Source organism: Lolium rigidum, chromosome 7 (genome assembly GCF_022539505.1).
Source record: "Lolium rigidum isolate FL_2022 chromosome 7, APGP_CSIRO_Lrig_0.1, whole genome shotgun sequence".
Classification (NCBI taxonomy): domain Eukaryota; kingdom Viridiplantae; phylum Streptophyta; class Magnoliopsida; order Poales; family Poaceae; genus Lolium; species Lolium rigidum.
Genome location: NC_061514.1, coordinates 272,340,360 through 272,363,770, shown reverse-complemented (window position 1 = coordinate 272,363,770; position 23,411 = coordinate 272,340,360). Strand labels below are relative to the sequence as shown.

The 23,411-nt window shown below is 46.2% G+C and overlaps 3 protein-coding genes across 3 annotated transcripts; all 3 read left to right on the top strand.

The window, feature by feature from the left end:
- The first annotated feature begins 389 nt into the window (after positions 1–389).
- On the top strand, positions 390–1,078 carry LOC124669596 (protein PELPK1-like). The gene has a single exon (XM_047206181.1). The coding sequence runs from the start codon at positions 428–430 to the stop codon at positions 1,076–1,078; it is 651 nt and encodes a 216-aa protein (XP_047062137.1). The 5' UTR covers positions 390–427.
- A 10,295-nt stretch (positions 1,079–11,373) lies between these two features.
- On the top strand, positions 11,374–12,387 carry LOC124677810 (protein PELPK1-like). The gene has a single exon (XM_047213763.1). The coding sequence runs from the start codon at positions 11,410–11,412 to the stop codon at positions 12,058–12,060; it is 651 nt and encodes a 216-aa protein (XP_047069719.1). The 5' UTR covers positions 11,374–11,409; the 3' UTR covers positions 12,061–12,387.
- Positions 12,388–14,302: 1,915 nt separating this feature from the next.
- On the top strand, positions 14,303–15,354 carry LOC124677809 (protein PELPK1-like). Its single transcript, XM_047213761.1, has 2 exons — positions 14,303–14,595; positions 14,767–15,354. The coding sequence occupies exons 1-2, from the start codon at positions 14,343–14,345 to the stop codon at positions 15,183–15,185; spliced, it is 672 nt and encodes a 223-aa protein (XP_047069717.1). The 5' UTR covers positions 14,303–14,342; the 3' UTR covers positions 15,186–15,354.
- Positions 15,355–23,411: the final 8,057 nt, after the last annotated feature.

Genomic DNA, 23,411 nt, shown 5'->3' with positions numbered 1-23,411 from the left:
TAGATCTTCGAGGAAGGCTCCTGCCTAAAGCCAGTTACACTCTGGTAACTTCGAAATACACTAATTAGAGCTTGACGTGTGGTGTGCTGCAATTTCGCCGGCCATATCATCACTCAGGTCTCAAAATTCCAAACTAATTAAGCACCATATAACTACGCATGGGTAGAGACTGAACACGAACAGAACTTTTCTTCACACACATAACTGAAGTCATTAAACAACTCCCAGAATGCAGGTGACCTACCAGGGATCCATGCCAGATGCCATTGTTCAGTAAGACCGCTAGTCTCTAGTCTCTCCTGCAAACATGTAGACAGCTCTAATTTCATTTAGCGTGCTATAAATACCAGGCATTCTCTCGTCTCCAAACCACCACAGAAACAAGCAGCCCTCACATACACATAGACAAGAGTGCAAGCCTTTCACCATGGCGTGCAGAAACGCACTGTCCTCCGTTGCCTTCCTCGGGGTTTTGCTGCTCTCATGCAGTTACATGAGCAGCGCAGCACGTCACCTGGAGGAAGCCATGCCCAAGGAGAAGGAGGAGCACCCACCACATCCCATTGCGCCGGAGCTGCCAAAGCCCGAACTCCCACCACACCCTGTTGTACCCGAGCTGCCAAAGCCTGAACTTCCTCACCCTGTCGTCCCAAAGGAGCCCGAAGTGCCGCACCATGCAGTACCGGAGATGCCAAAGGAGCCTGAAGTGCCGCACCCTTCTGTGCCGGAGCTACCGAAGCCCGAGTTGCCGCCACACCCTGCAATGCCCGAGCTGCCGAAACCTGAGCTACCTCATCCAGTTGTCCCTGTGGTGCCAAAGGAGCACGAAGTCCCACACCCTGTCGTACCAGAGGCACCAAAGGAGCACGAAGTGCCCCATCCTGCTGTGCCCGAGCTGCCAAAGCCGGAAATTCCACATCCTACCATGCCAGAGGTGCACCCTGCTGTGCCAAAGATGCCGGAATTTCCGCACCCCACCATGCCGGAGTTTCCAAAGCATGAGCTGCCACCATTCCCAAAAGCCGAGCTGCCCCCGAAGCCCAAGTTCCACTTTCCAGAGCCAGAGGCCAAGCCATGATCGGACTACCTACATCATCAGCGAGTTATATATGTTTTATGTGTATATGAGATGCATGTGTGTGATTGTTATGTAAAAGTGTGTACTGTACATGTCGTTAGCCTGCGCTCGAGCTCGTGAGGCGAGCTGGCTCTCTCATGCATTAGCAAGGAGCTAGCGTTATGTATTGTGTTGGAGCGGTGTCGCATGTTACAGCTGCTCGATCTGTTCTTTATATGTATATATGTGATACACGATGCATATGCATTGTATATACATGAGTGTGTACTGTAAATGTCTTGTTTTGGAGTTTTATACTTGACATTATGTTTGGATCTATATATGTAAAAGTGTGTACTGTAAATGTTTTATTTTGGAGTTTTATACATGACATTATATTTGGATCTTTATATGTAAAAGTATGTACTGTAAATATTTTATTTTGGAGTTTTATACTTGACATTATGTTTGGATCTATATATGTATATATCTCGCTGAATAGTTATATTCAAATTGAAAAGATGATGTCTTGACCATGTCTTAATTCAAATTGAAACATGGGTCCTCTTACATTTACCATGTCTTAATTCAAACTGTAATGGTTTGATTGATCAGTGACAAGTCAAATAAGCGTCTAACAAATTTAATAAGTGTTTTGGCTTTCAGTGGCTATGCTAGTTTGACTAAATTCTGTGGTAACCCTAAAAATGAGAAAAAAATTGAGTGATATATATTTCTATATATGAAGGTGTAGTTGCCCACACCTTATGGTAACCAGAGGAGTTACAAGGGGGTTGGGGATGGATTTACAAGCCAGGGGCAGCCCTGGAGGGGGGAAAAAGAGGAAAGAAAGAAAGCAAAAGAGCTCCTATTGAGCAAGAAGCTTGTCAGCCCATAGCTTGATCTGTGGCTGCAGCTTTGTGGATCGTTTGCTCCAGAGCAACAATTCACTGGCGATCTGGCTTAGAAGCGCTTGTCTAGCAATTTGCTTATGGTTGAACACCCTCTCATTCCTCGCTTTCCATAAGCCATGGAAGCATGCAGCGGCGCAGACCGACCAAGTTTTTGACTTAACTGATCCGTCAGTGATGAAGATGAACTAGTTAATAGTGTTGGCAGTTGCTGCGCTTTGGGCTTGTCCAAGATGTTTCCAGACCCATGTCGCTTGCTTGCAGTGTAGGGCGATATGATGTATAGATTCTAGTGCTGGGCACTGGTCACATCCCGCATCTGAGCATCAGGTCTTGTTCGCCATATTGTCTTTAGTATTTAGTCTTCCTCTGAAAGCTAACCAGAGGAAAAATCTGTGCCTAAGAGGGACGACATTTTGCCATACCCATTTGTAGCCCTCCCAAATCAAACCTCGGTCTGTGAAAAGCTTGTAAAAATCCTTTGCTGTTGGCTGCTTGCCAGTGTTGATCATGAGTCTTTTGCCAGTAGGATTGGTGTGTGGTAGTTGAGTGTTTGTTAGTTCAGCCATAAGAGTTTGCAGCTGTGCTTGAGCAGTCATAGACAAGGGTTGAAACAGGCTAATCTCCCAAGTTAGCCCATTAAACTGGGAAGCGACTGAGCAGTCAGTATCCACTGCAAAGGAGAACAGAACTAGCATAGTAATATGTAGTCTCCCTAGCGTAGTCCATTTGTCTTTCCAGAAGGAGATTCGGCTGGCAGAATTTTGATTGCAAATATTAGCATTTTGCACAGTAGGTATTAGCTTGCAGATTGATCTCCAAAACGGTGAATCAATGCGAGCAGTTGTTGTTGGTATGTGATCATGCATGTTGCAGTTGGCAAGCCATGAAAAACATGGACCGGCCCCAGTTGATAGCGGTTTGGCAGTGAAATTTTCCATGACTGCTTTGTTGTGCGCCCTCAGGTCCCTAATACCAAGTCCCCCTTGCATTCTGGGCATAGTGACAATATCCCAAGCGACGAGGCAGTGGCCCCCTTGGATTTTTTCCTTGTTTTTCCAAAGAAAATCTCTTCTAAGCTTATCAACAGCATCAATACTAGCTTGATCCCATTCAATGCAGGCCATGAAGAAGTTTGGGATCGCAGAGAGGAAAGAATTAATCATCTGAATTCTACCTCCAGAAGACATAAGCCTAGGCATCCATCCTGGCAACCTTTTCAGAATTTTATTGATAATTGGTTGTAGCATTTGATTGGAGATTTTGCATATTGAGACTGGCAGCCCAAGGTATTTGCATGGTAAAGTTGCAGGGGTGCACCCCAGTATTGAAGCAGTGTCAATTTGCACTTGTTGTGTCATGTGCATTGGCACAAAGGTACTCTTTTGATAATTGATATGTAATCCAGTGAATTTAGAGAAAGCATCCCAGTATGTGCTTCGCAAAGGTGGCCTGTTGGACTGTCCCTTGAATGATGAGTAAGGTGTCATCGGCGTATTGCAAGGCAGACAATGGCGATCCTTGACTAATTGGGTGTTGTAAATATCCAGAGTCATAAGCTTTATGAAGCATCTGTTGCAAAATATCTGCCATAATGATGAAAATGTATGGGGACAGAGGATCCCCTTGCCTGACACCCCTTTGTACTTTGAATTTTCTACCACATTGTCCATTTACTATCATTTGTGCCTGAGAGGTCTGTAGCAGCTCCCTGACCCATTGTATCCATTTGTCTGGGAATCCTCTAGTTGTTAGTGTGTGATAAATTGCTTCCCAATGTATAGTGTCAAAAGCCTTTTGGAAGTCCAGTTTGAGGACAATAATTGGCCTCTTCAACTTGTTCCCAGACTGAACCATATCAATGGCAGCAGCAAAATTTTCTACAATAGACCTTTCTTTTATAAACCCAGACTGCATTGAGTCAACTAGCTTAGTGATCTTAGGCTGCAACCTGTTTGCCATGACCTTGGCAATGAGCTTAGGAATGGAGTGCTGCAGAGATATTGGCCGGTAGTCTTTGATCACCTATGGGTTTTCTTGTTTGGGTAGTATAGCGATAAAGGCCAGGTTGACACCAGAGAGGTCGACAGTTAGGTTATGCCAAGCCTGGAAAAAAGCTAGCAGATCGTGCTTTAGTTCCTGTAGGTATAGCTTGTAGAATTCATTGGAAAAGCCATCTGGACCTGGGCTCTTGCCGGTAGGCAATAACTGAATTGCTCTAAGAATTTCATCCCATGAGAAGGAATCAGCCAGGGATTGTTCAGTCTGAGATTCATATAGAGTATGTAGATTTATATTTGGTGTCCAGTTCCTATTTTCAGAGAAAATCTCAGCAAAATATTCAGTAGCAATGCTCAGCTTTTCTTTATCCTGAAAGAATTCAGTGCCATTGTGCGATAAAAATCTTATCTTGTTTCTCCTGTATCTGTAAGTGGCCACTGTGTGAAAAAACTTTGAATTTTCATCCCCAAGCTAACACCACTTGATCTTGGCTCTTGTCTTCCAACGCCTGGCTTCAGCAAAGCACAATTGCTTACTTTTATCCTGACAAATCTGTCTAAAAACGAACTCCATATTATTTAGCTGCCTCCATTCCTCCACAGCGTCGAAGAATATAACCATGTGGTTAGTATTTGAGAGAATTGCCTTGAGAGATTTGTTCTGCTTCTGCCATGCTCTAGTAGCTGCCCTGACCGAGCGTAGCCTATGGTTTAACCCTGTGACAGGAGCCATTTCTCGCGTTCCCCTCGTGAGAATACCCTTTGTTATCTGAATAAGATCATTACAGACTAACCAGTGATCGTCATGTCTGAATATGTCTGATCTAGCAGTAGGTGCAGCATTGTCCAACAGCAGTGGCTTGTGATCCGATGTTGGTCTGCCCATTGTTTTGCATTCAGAGTTGATGAATTTCTGGCCCCATTGTAGATTGACAAGGACTCTGTCCAATTTTACAAGGGTTGGATCTCGTCTCTTGTTAGTCCAGGTGAACTTGGAGTTGCATATATCTATGTCCATGAGCTCCAGCTTGTTTATCCAGTCGTTGAAGGCTTCCATTTCATTCCAAGCGATATTGCTATTATTTTCTCAATAACATATCTATAGATATTAAAATCGACTGTCGGTACCCATGGGGCAAGAACAGAGTGTTGTAGAACCCGCATATCCTGGAAGAAATTTTTCCTTTCTGCTGCATCACACGGAGCATAAACATTTGTTACAGTGATAGTTGTGTCGTCAGACATGGATTTAGCATGGACAGTAATTGAGTACTTGTTTTTCATAATCTTAGTGACATCAAGCTCTTTATCTGACCAAGCAATGAGAGTACCACCTGATGCACCTTCCGATGGTTGGTATGCAAAGTTAGTGAATTTTGGTGGAAGAAATTGCTTTGCCTTGAATATGGTGATCTCAGTGAGCTTAGTTTCTTGAATGCATACGATGTTTTCCCCTGCCTCAGCAATCTGTTTAAAGACTATCGAGTTTTTGTCATCATCACCGAGTCCTCTAGTGTTCCAAAATAAAAATTTCATTTGGAACCCAGGAGTCCCTGGATAAGAAGGTAGCCATGCAATGCAAAATGAGATGTAGTGTCGTGAAGCATAAAGAAGACAGAGGATAAGCAACAGACTTGGAATAAACTGTTGGTGTTACAGGGTGCGTTACAAGCGGTGGAGGAAAGTAAAATGCAATGTTGGTCTAGGGCATCACCTAATGTGAGCAAACCCAACTTTGAAGGAAAGGGAAAATGCTGGCGGGTAAATAAAAGCACCCTAACTACAGAACACCTAACAGGAACTAGACGCAGCAACGTTGACCTAGCCATGGGAGACAGTCCTCTCCGAGCTTGCTTCGGCCTCCTGGTTCTTCAGAGCCACATCGGCCATGTCCATCGTGATACCACATCACCCAGCGAGATCCATCAGTGTCTGGCGCTCCATCTATGGTGGCGTTGAGGTGATGGGAAGCAGCGCCACGGCGTTGATGTCTGGGATCCTCCTCGTCTTGCGGCGGCGAGTGTTTGCAGTGTTGATGGATGAGTCAGAGTCACCGGCGCCCGAGGCCTTGCGCTGGGAGGCCCGTTCCACCGAGTCCACCCTGCGACCGTCTTGCATCTTCTGAATTCTTGAGCTGCATCGGCGGTATGTGACGGTGGTCACCGTCGTGTACACGGCCGGCGAGACAGGAGCCGGCTCATTGAGATCTGGTAGGCTCTCAGAGTCGGTGCGCAGCACCACCGGCTCGCTGCGCGGGCTCACTGGCGCGGTAGCCATTTGAATTTGAATTGGTTGGGCTTCGACTTGGCCCATTGGGCCCTTTCCCTTGCGGTCGCGAGCAGGTGGCAGCACAGCCGTGTGAGACGGCATTTGCACTGCGACGGAGTGCATGTCGTCCTTCTTCTCATCCACCTTGAAGAGGAACGGGCCGGCTTGGCCCAGCATGCTGAGGGAACCGTCGGTCAACGGATTCCCTTGTTTTCCAAAAGAAGATCCTCCGAGACCAGCAACAGCGAACCCGTCTTGCAGGACCTCCTGACTTCCCTGCGCTGCCAGAATGCGATTTTCAGGCAGCACCTCGTTTGGTCCCCCAAGGACGGGCGTGTGAGCTCCAGCTGCCTGGCAGGTTACCAGCGCCGTGGGCTAGGTGGCGTAGCAGATGTATGGGACCGGTGGTCTGCGGATCGGATTGAAAGGCAGGCTGAGTAGAGGTGATGTGTTGGTGTTTGGAACTGAGCAGAGAGGGGATTGGGGCAGGTTGGTGGGGACGACAAGTGGAAACAGGTGGTGGGGATGGTCTGAGTGTATGGTTCGTTCGGAGGCATGGAGGAGGGGAGCATGGCCAGTAGAGTAACAGGCGGCCCCATCGTAAAGGTGGGGCGAAGAAGCTTTGGTGGGTAAACGGAGTCGATCTCGGGTAACAGAGGCAGAGGGGGGTGGTCGTTGACCTGCGGGGGAAACATGCTGAAGAGAAGCGAGCGGACACACTCCCATGTGAGGCCCACGTCAAGGCATGCTGCTCCCACGTGCGGTCGGCGGTTGAAGTTGTACACGGGGAAGACCTGGTCCTCGCCGCCAGTCGCAGGCTCTCCGACGGGGATGCCGACTCGGAACTGCCGAGCCCTGCTCAAGGTGACAGCCACGTCGAACGCCGTTTCACCGACCGAGACGAACGCCACTTTGGCGAACGGCGGTTCAGCCGGTGTGACAGGCGCGTTGATCCTGGCGGACTCAGCAAGGAGGGTCTTGAGTCGAGAAGCGATGCTGACTCCGGAGCAATGAGGGCACGTCTAGTCGCAAGCGACATAGGGCGTCCCTCCAAGATCGCCGTAGCCTGGTCGCCGTGGCTGGAGCCGAGAACTGCCGCGGGAGCGGTGGAGCCCGCCCTCCTGGGGTTTGGCGAGGACGGAGGCGCAGAGATGCCGGTCCGCACCCAGGTGTAAGAATGGTGGCGACAGCTGCTTGAGTCATGACGTCGGCCGGTCCTGCCCGCCAGGTTGTGGGTGCGGGGCACAGGTGGGGGAGATGGACCGCGGCTGTCGGAGGAGCTGCTGCCCCCGGACGCGGTGTCCCAGACCTCGTTGATGAAGACATCCGCATAGTTTCCGCGCTCCCCTTGCTTGTGAAAAGCGATATGGTGTGGGATGTGACGTGGAGATTCGACCTTCACCATGATAAACAGGGCGGAGTAGTCATGGCCCCGCACAACGCCATGCTCGACACTATGGAGGGTGGCAAAGCCGCTCACGGCGATCTTGATCCCGCGGCGCTCCCAGAAATCGAGCGGGAATTTTTCGAGAAGGTGAAGGAGCCGTCTCCCTCGTCGTGCGGCTTGATGTGAACCAGCACAAGAGAGTCATCGATATCGCGTACACGCAGAGGGCTCTGCTCTAGAGCAAAGATGTGATCACGACGCCGGAGGAACATTGCGAAGCAAGAGCCGGAGGAGGACGAGGCGAAACGCACGGCGGGGTTGCCAAGCCGCTGATGGAAGACGCGCCTGAGCCAAGGGATGGGATTGTGGCGTGGTGGTTGGACGTCAATAAGGCAGGCTAGGGCGTGTGGATCTTGCACTGGAGGGCAATGGATGTTAAGGGAGGTTGGGCGGCCATGGAAAACAGGCTCCATTTCGCGCAGCGGCGCCGCGGCTTGCCGGCGAAGGCGGAGAAGGATGGTGCAGAGGTTTCTCTTATGCCCGGAACGGCGACAGAACCAGCAAACAACAGAGTTGGTGCAATTGAAAGCTTTGTGGTTGTAGTCTAGGCAGCGGAAACGCCGCCGATGAAGGTTGATGGGTTGATGGAGATGCAGACGTGTGGAAGACATGCGCTGGGCGGGTTGTGCTGGGGGGAGAAGCATGTCTTTATAGGACGGAGGTGAGGGCGGGAGGGCGGTGGAGGTGGTGGTTGAGGTATTTGAATTCGGAGTTGCCGCTGTCCAAGCTTGGCGGCGTGGCACTTGCATGGCCCGGGCTATCAAACATCCTGGCAGGGCCTGGCTGGAAGGCATCACGGAATGATGGCCTGGATCACTCTGATCAAGGAAGCGAGCAGGAGCTGCAGATGTCAACTTGGACCCTGTAGACGCGTCGCTCGAAGCCGCTGGCAGCAGTAAAAACCGTCGGAGGGTTTTGCCATTGCGCGTTAAGGCAAGGGAACTCCAAGCTGGTTTGATTACCGCATACTAAGGAGCCCGCTGTAAGAGGCGGTAACGTCTCCTCAGGGAGCTGCTCGGCCAGCGGCGCCGCTTAACGGGCAGCGTGGACGTCCCATCTGATCAATGCGCACTGACGGAGCACTCATACCGTGGCAAGTTGCACCGATGGACGGCGCGGAGAGCTCCAGGCCACCGTGGCGCACATGCAGAGGAGCCACCGCGACGTTGCATGCAGGGGTGGGCTTTTCCAAGCTGATAGAGGCCCGAAGCGGCGAAATGGCCCAAAGGCCGCGAACCGCAATCTCTGCGGCAACGGCAAGGGTAGCCACTCGAAATTTGAAAACTCCCGCTTCTTCAACGGTAACGGCGAACTCGTCGGAGTTTCCGCCGAACCAGAACTGTAACAGGGCGGCGAAGAAATCGGAGGAAACCGCGACGCCAGATGAGCACAACGAGAGGAATAACCAAGTTGTGCAATCTCGGGACCAGACGACAGCCCTCGTGGTACCACAGTGGTACCGCTCCATGACCATGGCTTCGAAAAGGTCACCGGGGAAAGCAGGTTGAGAGACCGGTCCCATGCCTGAGAGACGACCTACGCGTGTGCGACTGGTGTGTCTATCTATATGCATGCAAGAAGGGTTGTTGGGCAGGCAAGACTTATCTGAGGAGGCAGCCATGGCGCGGCCGTTGATGTCATGCCGACGAGGCATCCATCGTTCTCCTTCCTACGCGGAAGAGCGCGCAGTGGTACTATGTGTCCCTCTCTGAAGCGGCGCGTGCAGCCCATGACGGCGGTGACCTCGTCCACCGGCCGTATCAGTAGCGCCGCTGCAAGGGGTTGCAGCATCGTCATGGCCGCCGGGCGCCAGGCGGTTGGCGAGAGCTTGGTGGTTGGGGCTTGGATGGGTTTGGTGGGTGGTTCGGGTTGTCTGAGTTGGTTGAGGCGGCGGCTCGACGGTGGCCTCGGCGATGATGTCGCCGCGCGAGCTACCAAGAGGGTCACCCTGGTCGGCACTCATCCACCTGGAAGACTAAAATATACAACTCAAAAAAATCATGACATCTCAAGACTAGATTTGATTATTTATTTGACTCAAAGGTATGACATGTTGAATATAATTGCATAGTCTCTTCAATCAGATCGATCTTTTGGTTGAATTGGCTAGTGTAATAATCTTACATGACATAATTGCATAGTATTTTCCATGAATTCGATCTTTTGGTTGAACTATCTAGAGCATGAAATTTCACATGGTATTAGAGCTACAAGGTTTTGGATTCAAATCCTAGCCAACGAATATTTAAAATAAATATGTGTGGCCTCCCTAAAAAGATATCCACTGATACACATCTAAGACCCGTGATAGATCTAAAAAAAGGCACATCAGCCTAGACGTGGGGGAGGTGTTGAATAAAATTGCATAGTCTCTTCCATCATAAATCATATCAGTTTTTTGGTTGAACTAGTTGGAACATCCAATTCACATGCCATACTACAATGTGGAATTTTGCCAAAGTTCACATTTAATATCGAACATCAAAACATTGTTTCTTGCGACTATGAACACCTAGTATCATTCAATTTGAAGAAAAAAACTAGTTTTGGCCACTTCAACTAGGTTTGACTACCGTATTCGCCATGTGGTTGTGCTTCATCTTCGGAATACTCAAACATCTTGATCCGAATAGAGCATTTGTTTTCCATCTAACATGGTGAGTTGTCACCCATGCATCCATGCAGCCCGTTTTAGCATCATTTTGTACCCTTTCATACAAATTCCCATTTCAGGTATGTTTGATTTAAAGGATTTTAGAGGTACAAGAATGGAAAAAAAAACTTAGAAACACTATCAGCAGATTGTCCTTGATAAAGCAAATTAAGGCAAAATACCATTGCGGCATTGCGTAATACGTAGGACGTGCATGTAATCCATGGGACACTAGCTACACTCCACGTACTTAGGTAGCCCATCAAACACAAAAAATACTCGAAAGCACCATCGCTTCACGCGTCGTCTCTGTGGCAAAGCCGGGTGTTCTTGACCACATGCAGCAACTGAAGTTGAGTTGCGTCAGACGTGCGCCGGTGACCTAACACGACACGTACAGCAACCGTGGATAGACCTGAGACGCCGGTAGGACGCTCCTACACGAACACACGCGCGCGATCCAACAAACCCCCACAGATTTGGTGCTCCACTGGTAGGTTCAGACCGAATCAATCAGATAAGTGTAGCTGAACCGCAGCCGACAAAGTACCAAATTATCCCAAAAACAGTACTGACTTCGGGTGTGGATTTGCTCTGGATATTTCAGCGTATAGTTTAAGAATGAGATACATCATGCAATCATAAGTAGATCTTCGAGGAAGGCTCCTGCCTAAAGCCAGTTACACTCTGGTAACTTCGAAGTACACTAATTAGAGCTTGACGTGTGGTGTGCTGCAATTTCGCCGGCCATATCATCACTCAGGTCTCAAAATTCCAAACTAATTAAGCACCATATAACTACGCATGGGTAGAGACTGAACACAAACAGAACTTTTCTTCACACACATAACTGAAGTCAGTAAACAACTCCCAGAATGCAGGTGACCTACCAGGGATCCATGCCAGATGCCATTGTTCAGTAAGACCGCTAGTATCTAGTCTCTCCTGCAAACATGTAGACAGCTCTAATTTCATTTAGCGTGCTATAAATACCAGGCATTCTCTCGTCTCCAAACCACCACAGAAACAATCAGCCCTCACATACGCATAGACAAGAGTGCAAGCCTTTCACCATGGCGTGCAGAAACACACTGTCCTCCGTTGCCTTCCTCGGGGTTTTGCTGCTCTCATGCAGTTACATGAGCAGCGCAGCACGTCACCTGGAGGAAGCCATGCCCAAGGAGAAGGAGGAGCACCCACCACATCCCATTGCGCCGGAGCTGCCAAAGCCCGAACTCCCACCACACCCTGTTGTACCCGAGCTGCCAAAGCCTGAACTTCCTCACCCTGTCGTCCCAAAGGAGCCCGAAGTGCCGCACCACGCAGTACCGGAGATGCCAAAGGAGCCTGAAGTGCCGCACCCTTCTGTGCCGGAGCTACCGAAGCCCGAGTTGCCGCCACACCCTGCAATGCCCGAGCTGCCGAAACCTGAGCTACCTCATCCAGTTGTCCCTGTGGTGCCAAAGGAGCACGAAGTCCCACACCCTGTCGTACCAGAGGCACCAAAGGAGCACGAAGTGCCCCATCCTGCTGTGCCTGAGCTGCCAAAGCCGGAAATTCCACATCCTACCGTGCCAGAGGTGCACCCTGCTGTGTCAAAGATGCCGGAATTTCCGCACCCCACCATGCCGGAGTTTCCAAAGCATGAACTGCCACCATTCCCAAAATCCGAGCTGCCCCCGAAGCCTGAGTTCCACTTTCCAGAGCCAGAGGCCAAGCCATGATCGGACTACCTACATCATCAGCGAGTTATCTATGTTTTATGCGTATACGAGATGCATGTGTCATGTGTGTGATTGTTATGTAAAAGTGTGTATTGTACATGTCGTTATCCTGCGCTCGAGCTCGTGAGACGAGCTGGCTCTCTCATGCATTAGCAAGGAGCTAGCGCTATGTATTGTGTTGGAGCGGTGTCGCATGTTACAGCTGCTCGATCTGTTCTTTATATATATATGTATATATGTGATACACGATGCATATGCATTGTATATACATGAGTGTGTACTGTAAATGTTTTATTTTGGAGTTTTATACTTGACATTATGTTTGGATATATATCTGTACAAGTGTGTACTATAAATGTTTTATTTTGGAGTTTTATACTTGACATTATGTTTGGATCTTTATATGCAAAAGTGTGTACTGTAAATGTTTATTTTGGAGTTTCATACTTGTCATTATGTTTGATCTATATATTTATATATGTCGCTGAATAGTTACATTCAAATTGAAAAGATGACGTCTTGAACATGTCTTAATTCAAATTGTAACATGTGTGCTCTTACATTTACCATGTCTTAATTCAAATAGAAATGTCTTGATTGACCAGTGACAAGTCAATTAAGCAACTAACAAATTTAGTAAGTGTTCTGGCTTTAAGTGCCAATGGTAGTTTGACCAAATTCTATGGTAACCCTAAAAATGAGAAAAATGATGACATCTCGCAAGACGAGATTTGATTATTTATTTGACTCAAAGGTATGACATATTGAATATAATTGCATAGTGTCTTCCATCAGATCGGTCTTTTGGTTGAATTGGCTAGTGCAACAATCTTACATGATATAATTGCATGGTATCTTCCATCAAATCGGTTTTTGGTTGAACTAGCTTGAGCATGCAATTCCACATGCCATACTACAATTTGGAATTTTTCCAAACATCACATTAGTATCGAACATCAAAACATTGTGTCTTAGGACTATGAACACCTAGTATCATTTCAATTTAATAAAAAAAAACTAGTTTTGGCCACTTCAACTAGGTTTGACTACGGTGTTCACCATGTTGTTGTGCTCCATGTTCGGAATGTATCGAACATCAGTTAAATTCTTGATTGTGAGTCAAACTCATACATCTTTATCCGAATAGAGCCTTTGTTTTCCATCTAACATGGTGAGTTGTCACCCATCAATGCAGCCCGTCTTAGCATCCTTTTGTGCCCTTTCATACGAATTCCCATTTCAGGTATGTTTAATTTAAAGGATTTCAGAAGTACAAGAATGGAAAAAAAAAAATGTAGAAACACTATGTCATGGCATGTGAAATCCTATGGGAATAAAAGACCGCCCTGACTCAGACTAGGGAAGTCAAAGGTTTCGTCACACGTTACTTGTTTCCTCAGCAGGTTGTCCTTGATAAAGCAAAGGCAAAATACCATTGCGTAATACGTACGCCGTGCATGTAATGCATGGGACATTAGCTACACTCCACGTACTTAGGTAGCCCATCAACCACAAACCACAACCACTACTGCAGATGAAAGAAAAAAAACTCGAAAGCACCATCGCTTCACGCGTCGTCTCTGTTGCAACGCCGGGTGTTCTTGACCACATGCGGCAGCTGAAGTTAATTAAGTTGCGTCAGACATGCACAGATGACTTAACACGACACGTACAGCAACCGTGGATCGACCTGAGACGCCGGTAGGACGCTCCTACACGAACACGCGCGCGAGATCCAACCAACCCTCACAGATTTAGTGCTCTGATGGTAGGTTCAGACCGAATCAATCAGATAAGTGTAGCTGAACTGCCAGCCAACAAAGTACCAAATTATCCCAAAACAGTATAATTACGTTCGGGGTGTGGTTTTGCTCTGGATGTTTCAGCGTATAGGCTAAGATTCCGGCCATATCAATGAGATGAAAATGAGATGCATCATGCCAGGTGAGCTTGACGTGTGATGTGGTGCAATCACCGGCCATATCATCACTGAGGTCTCAAATTTCAAACTAATTAAGCAACACCTAGCTAATTTTAGTAACTATGTATGGGTTAGGATCAAACACAAGCCGAACATTTTCTTCACCATAATGCAGGTGACCTACCAGGGATCCATGCCAGGTGCCATTGTTCAGTATGACCACTAGTCTCTACTGCAAACATGTAGAGAGATTTAAGTTCATTTAGCATACTATAAATATCAGGCATTCTCTCGTCTCCAAACCATCACAGGCAGAAGCAACTCCTCACATACACATAGACAAGAGCGCAAACCTTTCACCATGGAAGCTTGCCAGAACACACTGTCATCCCTTGTCTTCCTCGGGGTTTTGCTGCTGCTCTCATGCAGTTCGAGCAGCGCAGCACGGCGCCTAGAGGAGGCCGTGCCTAAGGAGGAGCACTCACCACATCCCATGGTGCTGGAGCTGCCAAAGCCCGAACTCCCACCACACCCTGCTGTGCCCGAGCTGCCGAAGCCTGAACTACCTCACCCTGTCGTCCCAAAGGAGCCGGAAGTACCGCCCCACGCCAGGGGCGGATCTGCTTGGGCTGACCCTGATGCACATGCATCAGGGTAAGAATTTTTTTTACTACTAACTATGAGCTAAATGAGAGGAAGTGCATCAGGTTAGGCGGCAAAACGTGCATCAGGAAGGCAAAAATACAAGTAGCAAAGGCTCCAAACTTAGTTGTGCATCAGGGAAGTGTTCTCTCCAGCTCCGCCCCTGGCCCACGCAGTACCAGAGATGCCAAAGGTGCCCGAAGTGCCACACCCTGCTGTGCTGGAGCTACCGAAGCCCGAGCTGCCGCCACACCCTACCATGCCCGAGCTTCCCAAACCTGAGCTACCTCATCCAGTTGTCCCTGTGGTGCCAAAGGAGCATGAAGTCCCACACCCTGTCGTACCAGAGGCACCAAAGGAGCACGAAGTGCCCCATCCTGCCGTGCCTGAGCTGCCAAAGCCAGAAATTCCCCATCCTACCGTGCCCGAGCTGCCAAAGATGTCGGAATTGCCGCACCCCACCATGCCGGAGTCTCCAAAGCACGAACTGCCACCATTCCCCAAAGCCGAGCTTCCCCCGAAGCCTGAGTTCCACCTTCCAGAGCCAGAGACCAAGCCATGATCGGACTACCTACATCATCGGCGAGCTATCTAAGTTTTATATGTATACCAGATGCATGTGTGTGTGATTGTTATGTAAAAGTGTGTACTAGCTGTACATGTCGTTAGCCTGCGGTCGAGTTCGTGAGACGAGCTAGCTCTGTCATTACCAAGGAGCGTTATGTATTGAGTTTGAGTGGTGTTGCATGCATGTTGCATGTTGCATGTTGCAGCTGCTAGATCTGTTTTTAATACGTATATATGTGATACACGATGTATATGCATTGTATATACATGAGTAATGCATACATTATGGAGTTTTTGTACATGAGTCAGGCAAAGCTAAAACTTCAAATAATTTGGAAGGGAGGGAGTAGAAGAGTTCTAATCTGAATTCATATGCTTGGGAGTTCATACGTACTAGCTTTGTAGTGTGTCCTCGTCTCCTCTAGTCTTTTATCTTCCCAATTGCTAAAAAGTGCTTGGATGCTGATTCGCTAATCGAGCATCCGTTTTGTGGCCGTCCGATCGAGCATCGCTTTTCGCATCTGTTCCGACAGACTGGCACCTGAGTGTCCCGTGTCGCTCCCTTCGACCCGCTCCCCTCCGCCGGCGAGCGCTTCCACCACCGCCGGCGAGCTTCGCTACCTTCGCCTGCGAGCGCCGCCGCCCCTGCCGCGAGCGCCGCCCTCTATCTCAACCTCTCGTGACGCCACCCCGCCGGCGCGCGCCCTCCACCCTGTCCCGCCTCCACACGGAGACCGAGCACTTCGCCGTCGAGGTCCAAGCCTCCGACCCTCCACGGGGCTTCCTGGCGGTGCTCCCGGTCCCAACCTCGACCCGTAGCCACGAGATTTCCCGAGGTGGTCGCCGATGCTCGCGCCGCCCTCCCTATGTTCCTCTGCCGGTTCTACCGCTTCGCCCACAGGTCGTCCCCAACGCCTCCACCGGTGTGCCGGAATTCGTCTGCTCCGACGCGAGCGCGGAGATCGTGATGGCCCCCGCCGGCGTGGCGCTCGCAGCGCCTCGCTGGGTACCATCCAGGTCAAGGCCGCCGCGCGATAGAGCTCACAGTCGTACCTACTCTCTAGTGTTTCCAGCCCACATAGCCCTTAGCAACAGAGCAGGAGCGGCGCAACAGGAGCTGGCCGGGTGCCTCGCGCGGGCCGAGCAAGCTAGCTGCCGGGAAGGCTATCTGAAAACGCACGGGAGATTCAGTTGAGATGGGAGAGAACCTTATCCTCTCTGTGCTTTTTTTACTTCAAGGTCACTGCATTTGGACGAATTAGCAAAATAATCCATGACAGATTAGCCCCTCAAAAAAATCCAAGACAAATTAGTTTCCTAGGACAATTTTGTTGATAAAAACCCATGTTTTTTTTGACGTATCGTGAATTGATCCATGTAATAGTACTAGCTCACATCTGTTATGTGCGCACCACTCCCAACGGCGTTCATCATGGCGTTACCGAGAAAGTTTGTTATGTTCGTCCCACTCTATGACCCCAAGACGAGCCAAATATGATAGTGCTTGATGATGATGATGATGATGCGTTTAAGTCCATTTCATCAAAGATCGTGCGCTAGATGGCACTCCTCTTTATCTAGATTGATTCAATTAGTTGTTGATGTACGTCGAACTAGATGGCCTGATTGTCGTCTTGCCCGCCCCATAGTCTTGGTGCTCCGTGTTGAATGTTGATCGCGATGGAGTTGCACCTCATGGCGGTGGCACTATGTAGACATCAAATTGTTTCCTCATAAATGTGGTAAGTTGTGTTTTTTTGCCGGCGATATTAAGTTCCAAGCATGAGCTAAGTTGTTTCTTTTCCGCAAAAAAGCTAATTTGTTTTTTGCATACAATAAAATGTTCTCTCTCACAATTGTTAATTCGTTTTTGTAGATGATAAATTGTTGTTTCACACATGTGCTAAGTTTCATACCTATTATGGCAATTTGGAGGTGGTGTTATTTTTATCACCTGAGCTAAGTTGCATTTGCAAACAGTAAAATTTTCCCTAACATTTTCTAAGTTGCATTTTATCGACCGTCATTTGTTGTTTCATACATCTGCTAAGTTGGATTATGCTGACATGAAGTTGTATTTTGCGCAAAATAAAATGTTAGGTCACATATTTGCATAGTCGTGTTTGTAGGCAATAAATTATTGCTTCACACATGTGCTAAATTTTATACATATTGTTGCAAAGGTGAAATCTCTAGTGTTAACTTGCATATACCGCATATGTGAAGTTTGTGTAACATTGTCACCAAGGTTCCTACCACTATGTCTAAGTCGTGCATTGTTTGTTATTAAGTTGTATTTTCGTCGGACCGCTGGAGATACCCTTACTCCCTTTCGCCAAAGATCGCACACTCGATTCCCTCATGCTACCGACATGCGCCGAGGTGGAAAAGTCTGCCCGCCATCCCACGTCGCCCATCATCCTAGAGCTCTGAATCGCTATTGTTCGGCCTTCCACGAAGAAATCAAATTATTTCCTCATACATATGCTAATTTATACTTTTGTCAGCAGTATTATTGATTCCACAGATGATCTAAGTTGCATTTTGGGAACAACAAATTATCCCCTGCAAATTTGCGAATTTGCATTTGCCAACAAATAGATTATTGCTTAAGGCTTGTTCCAAGTTCAATTTTGCCGGTGGTATTATTGGTTTCGCCGATGAACTAAGTTGTATTTTGCACATAATATATTGTTCTCTCACACCTTTTTTAAGTTCTGTTTCGTAGATAGTAAATTGTTGCTTGACACATATATAAACTAAGTTGCATACCCATTATCTATAAGTTGTATATCCCCTTGTGCTAAGTTATATACCCCATGTAGTTCACACATGTAGTAAGTTGCATACTCATTATTATTAAGTTCATGTACACTAGTTCTAAGTTGCATACCCATTGTTGTTAAATTATACACACTATTGATGCTAAGTTGCGTACCTCATATGTAAATTTTTCTACCTTTAGACGATTGTCTACCACGAGAGCTAAGTTGCATGAATTGCCTATCGCGATGTCACAAACTCTCTTCATCTCGCTCGATTCGCTCTTGTTGCCGACATATGTAGAGCTAGACAGTCCGCCCACATCTCGCCCTCTACATCATCCTAGAGCTCCCACCTAGGCACCAACGGTATCGAAGCGATATCCCGTTCGTCTTCTTGCAGCTCGCATAGTAGCCCGTGTCTTGTCTTGTGAGATCGTCCACATTCGTGTTGATCGAGATAGAGTCGTGTACCTTGAGCCGACAACTGCCATGAAGACAAAAAATCTGTTTCTTCATACATGTGATAGGTTGTATTTTTTCCGGCAGTATTATGGGCTTCACATATGAGCTAACTTGTATTTTTCCACAAAATAAAATTTTCATTCAAACATTTGCTAATTCGTGTTTGTAGATAGTAAATTGTTACTTCACACATTTGCTAAATTGCATACCCACTATTTATAAGTTGTATATCCATGAATATTAAGTTGCATAGCAACTATTATTAAGTTGCATATACACTCTTCTTAAGTTGTATACCAACTATGATTAAGTTGCATACATTATCCAATATAGTTTCACCACGTCTAAGTCGGCTACCACCACTCTTGTTAACTCTTTTCTAACAATACTAAGTCGGCTAGCACCACACATAAGTTACGTATCAATCATGGTGAATTTACACACCATCATTGTGAACTTGCCAATAGTCGTGCCTAAGTGGTCCACTAGTGGTACAAAGTCAACTAGCATCATTGTTCTGAAGTGGAGTTGCATTATCGTGTGAAGTTGGTCAGATGTACCTAAGTTGTGCATGGTTTGCTATAAAGTTGTATTTTCGTTGCTACCAAGTTGTCTACCTTAGAAACAAGTTACTAATGATACTAACAAAATATGGTTGGCAACTAGCAGTGTGATGTTGTAGGTCTTAGTATTATTGAGTCGCTGGTTGTTGTTTTTAAATTAGTATCTCAGAAACTAAGTTAGCTACAAAACATACAAAAAAGTGTAAAAAAAACTCTTCTGTATGAAATTGCTTTGATATAACACTAAGTTGTTTTTGCCATAACACTAAGTTGCTTTTACAAAAAAAGTTTATCGAAACATATACAAATGGGATCTAGTTTCGAAGATCTTCTCGCGAGAGACCCAATGATGAAAACGGATGTTCGTTCTGATATACGGTTTAAAAGTATTGACTTTTTGAATTTTTCCGTATGAAAGTTAAATACACGTGCAGTGCAGATTCCCTGTTAATCCAAAAGTTTCCTTTTCCGTACGTGGGATAAAGAACTGCTAGGATTTTCCTTTTATGGGGTGAGTGCTTGGATATATAAACCAGCACCCGGATGCCCCCTAGCCGCGTCCTTTATCTTTCCCCGTTTTTCTTTTGCAGTTTATCTTTTCATAGTTGAAGTGTGCTGATTTCTTACGTTTTCTAAAAGCTAAAGGAGTATATGCAGTTACACCAAAATAAGAACATATTTATGAGACCTTTTATACCATCTCCAGTGGCGGCATACCCAGAAATTTCTCGGAGTCTGGGAAAACATGTTTAAGAGACCATTTTATTTAGACAGAATGATCATAAAAATAACCTAACGTAAGTTGTCACGTGACCGACAAGACTAGGCGGGACGCTAGGTCCGCCCATGACAATCACCACCGTTCAAACGTCACCACTCACCACCAACAATACATAAAACTAACGTCGATGAAAACATTGCAATTTGCACTCTAGTCTCTAGACATAGATTACATGTCCCTAGTCTCCTAGCCCGAAGACGCCGCCAGAGAGGAGGCTAAGAAACGAAAACCAACGGATGGAGAAGCTTTATATTCATGTGCCTAGATCTAATACTTGTTAGAAGAGACCAGAGTTAGACTCCTGCAAGAAATGAAATCTTGAACTTCTTAGCAAGGAGTACTTTTTCTATAAAAAAAATGCTACCAAGGGCTAGTCTTGATTTGTTTCATATTTTAACTCTTTTAGAAAACAAACAAATAAAGAAAATCCTAATTGACAACTGTATATTGCATATACAACACGCATGTCTCCTCTTCTGATTACAACACGCATGTTAATTTCTCTCCTCTTCCATGAATTGTTCCTCTCGTGTGTGCCCTCATATTGGGTTGTTAGTTGTTGCGTGTAATGTAGCCGTTGCAAAAGCTCCTCCATCCACCCGTCTCCCGTCATTGGCCCCCCTCCCCTTGCTTCTCCGTTCGTCGGGGTCGCTAATGTCTCACGCACATCGGCGTGTCGGAGCTCCTCTGTGCGAGCCGGCCGTCGTTGTTACCGCTCCTTCCTCTGCCCAACGGTTTTTTTCTCCTCATCTCATTGTTCGTGGTCCCAGCTTAGGATTGATAGAGGAACATGGGAGATGGGTCGACGGTCATCGAATCCGGCGAGTCCGGTCCGTTTTCGCAAGCTTGGGGACGAAGAGCTTGTGATGGTTTTTATGGTAAATTTTCCTTGTTGCAAAGGTTGTTTCGAAATGCTACAAACAACTATCATTTCTATTGTGGACTCACCAGTAAATTGTTGCAATGATTCCTGGGGTATGCTATAAATAGATTTTTTTTTCATTGCTTGTAAAATGTATTTCCCTGACGTGATGCGCATTTAATGCATACCTTGGATGAGTTTATTTGTTGTGTTGCAATCCGTGACACATTTTAACTTGTTTTGCTGCAGATAAATGGAGATGTGTTGCCTACACAGCCTATTTTTGCTACATTGGTTTGTTCAAAATACAGTTTTTTTTGCTACATTTCGCAAGTTTCTATGGATTTAGAAAAACTGTTGCAAAATGATATTATAATTTTTTTAACTATCATGTTCAAAAAAATATTACGGTCGTTATTCTTTTGCAGCAATGATTGGGGTCCATTTCACCATACTGAAAGTGATGGCAACATCAATCCGTGACGCCTAGCACTTGCCAATAAATAAACTCCACATGGAAAATGGTATATGTCCAATTATGCTGGACACTGAATATCATAAAGAGCAAATGGTGTTTGTCTGGAACTTGCCAAAAAGTTTGAAGCTAGATGGTTGGAAGAACCATTGGTAGATTAAGTGGTGAACCATTTTTGGGAAAAGGCGAAATTATCTGGGAGTGCTCTAATGAAAACATTAGACGAGGTTCATGGTGATCTTCACTCATGGGATAAAAACATTCTAAAAAGCCCAAAGAAACGTATAGAAAATCTGAAGAATGAGTTAGAAGAGCTGATGGGAGGGCCAATGATGGATGAGGCAATATATAGTCAGCGTGATAGGAAAACCTTTTTGAACAAGAAGGGATTGTGTGGTGACAGAGGGGACGAGAAAATTGGTTACGACAAGGTGATAGAAATGCTAGTTTTTCCATCACTATCCAGAAAGAAGAAAAAACAAATCAAAGGACTAATTGATGACAATGGCAATTATGTGGAGGAAACGTGATGAACAAAGTGCATGTCCGTGTGACAGAAGCAACGAATATGATGCTTTTATCCCCGTATACACCTGATGAAGTTAAGAAGGCGCTATGGGGAATTGGGGACCTAAAGGCACCAGGTCCCGATGGTCTTCGTGGAATTTTTACAAACGATTTTGGTTGATGCTAGAAGATGAGCTCACTCCCCAGGTACTTAATGCGGTCAATTCAGGTGTCATACTGGATAGATGGAATAACACTTCTATCGTTATGATACCAAAAGTGGACAACCAGAAGAAGGTAACTCAGTTTCCCCCATAAGTTTGTGCAATGTCATACACAAAATCATCAGTAAGATGTTGGCAAACCGACTGAATTTTTTTACCGGAAATAACTGGGGAAACACAAAGTGGTTTTGTGCCTGATAGATTAATAACAGATAATGTTTTGGTGGCTTATGAAATAATTCATGCAATCAATAAGAAATCAGGAAAGAGTGTGTGATGTGAAACTCGATATGCACAAAGCATATGATAGAGTGGAGTGGATTTTTCTGGAAGCTATAATGCTGAAAATGTTGGAGATATGCCCAAGAGGCAATAATAAAAGTGGTTATTATATATCTTTGTGTTTACGATAAATGTTTATATACCATGCTATAATTGTATTAACCGAAACATTGATACATGTGTGTTATGTAAACAACAATGAGTCCCTAATAAGCCTCTTGTATAACTAGCTTGTTGATTAATAGATGATCATAGTTTCATGATCATGAACATTGGATGTTATTAATAACAAGGTTATGTCATTATATGAATGATGTAATGGACACACCCAATTAAGCGTAGCATAAGATCACGTCATTAAGTTATTTGCTATAAGCCTTCGATACATAGTTACCTAGTCCTTTCGACCATGAGATCATGTAAATCACTTATACCGGAAAGGTACTTTGATTACATCAAACGCCACTCGCGTAAATGGGTGGTTATAAAGGTGGGATTAAGTATCCGGAAAGTATGAGTTGAGGCATATGGATCAACAGTGGGATTTGTCCATCCCGATGATGGATAGATATACTCGGGGCCCTCTCGGTGGAATGTCGTCTATATTAGCTTGCAAGCATATGAATGGTTCATAAGAGACTACATACCACGGTACGAGTAAAGAGTACTTAGTCGAGACGAGGTTGAACAAGGTATAGAGATACCGATGATCAAACCTCGGACAAGTAAAATATCGCGTGACAAAGGGAATCGGTATCGTATGTGAATGGTTCATTCGATCACTAAGTTATCGTTGAATATGTGGGAGCCATTATGGATCTCCAGATCCCGCTATTGTTTATTGGTCGGAGAGAGATCTCAAACATATCTACATAGTTCGCGAACCGTAGGGTGACACACTTAAGGTTTGATGTCGTATTAGTAGATATTGAATATGGAATGGAGTTCGAAGTTTTGTTCGGAGTCTCGGATGTGATCCAGGACATCACGAGGAGTTCCGAATGGTCCGGAGAATAAGATTCATATATAGGAAGTCATATTCCAAGTTTGGAAATGATCCGGTGCATTTATGGAAGGTTCTAGAAGGTTCTAGAAAAGTCCGGAAGAAATCACTATGGAAGGCGGAGTCCCGGAGGGACTCCACCTAGCATGGCCGGTGATAACCCACAAGTATAGGGGATCGCAACAGTCTTCGAGGGAAGTAAAACCCAAATTTATTGATTCGACACAAGGGGAGGTAAAGAATACTTATAAGCCTTAACAACTGAGTTGTCAATTCAGCCGCACACGGAAAAGCACT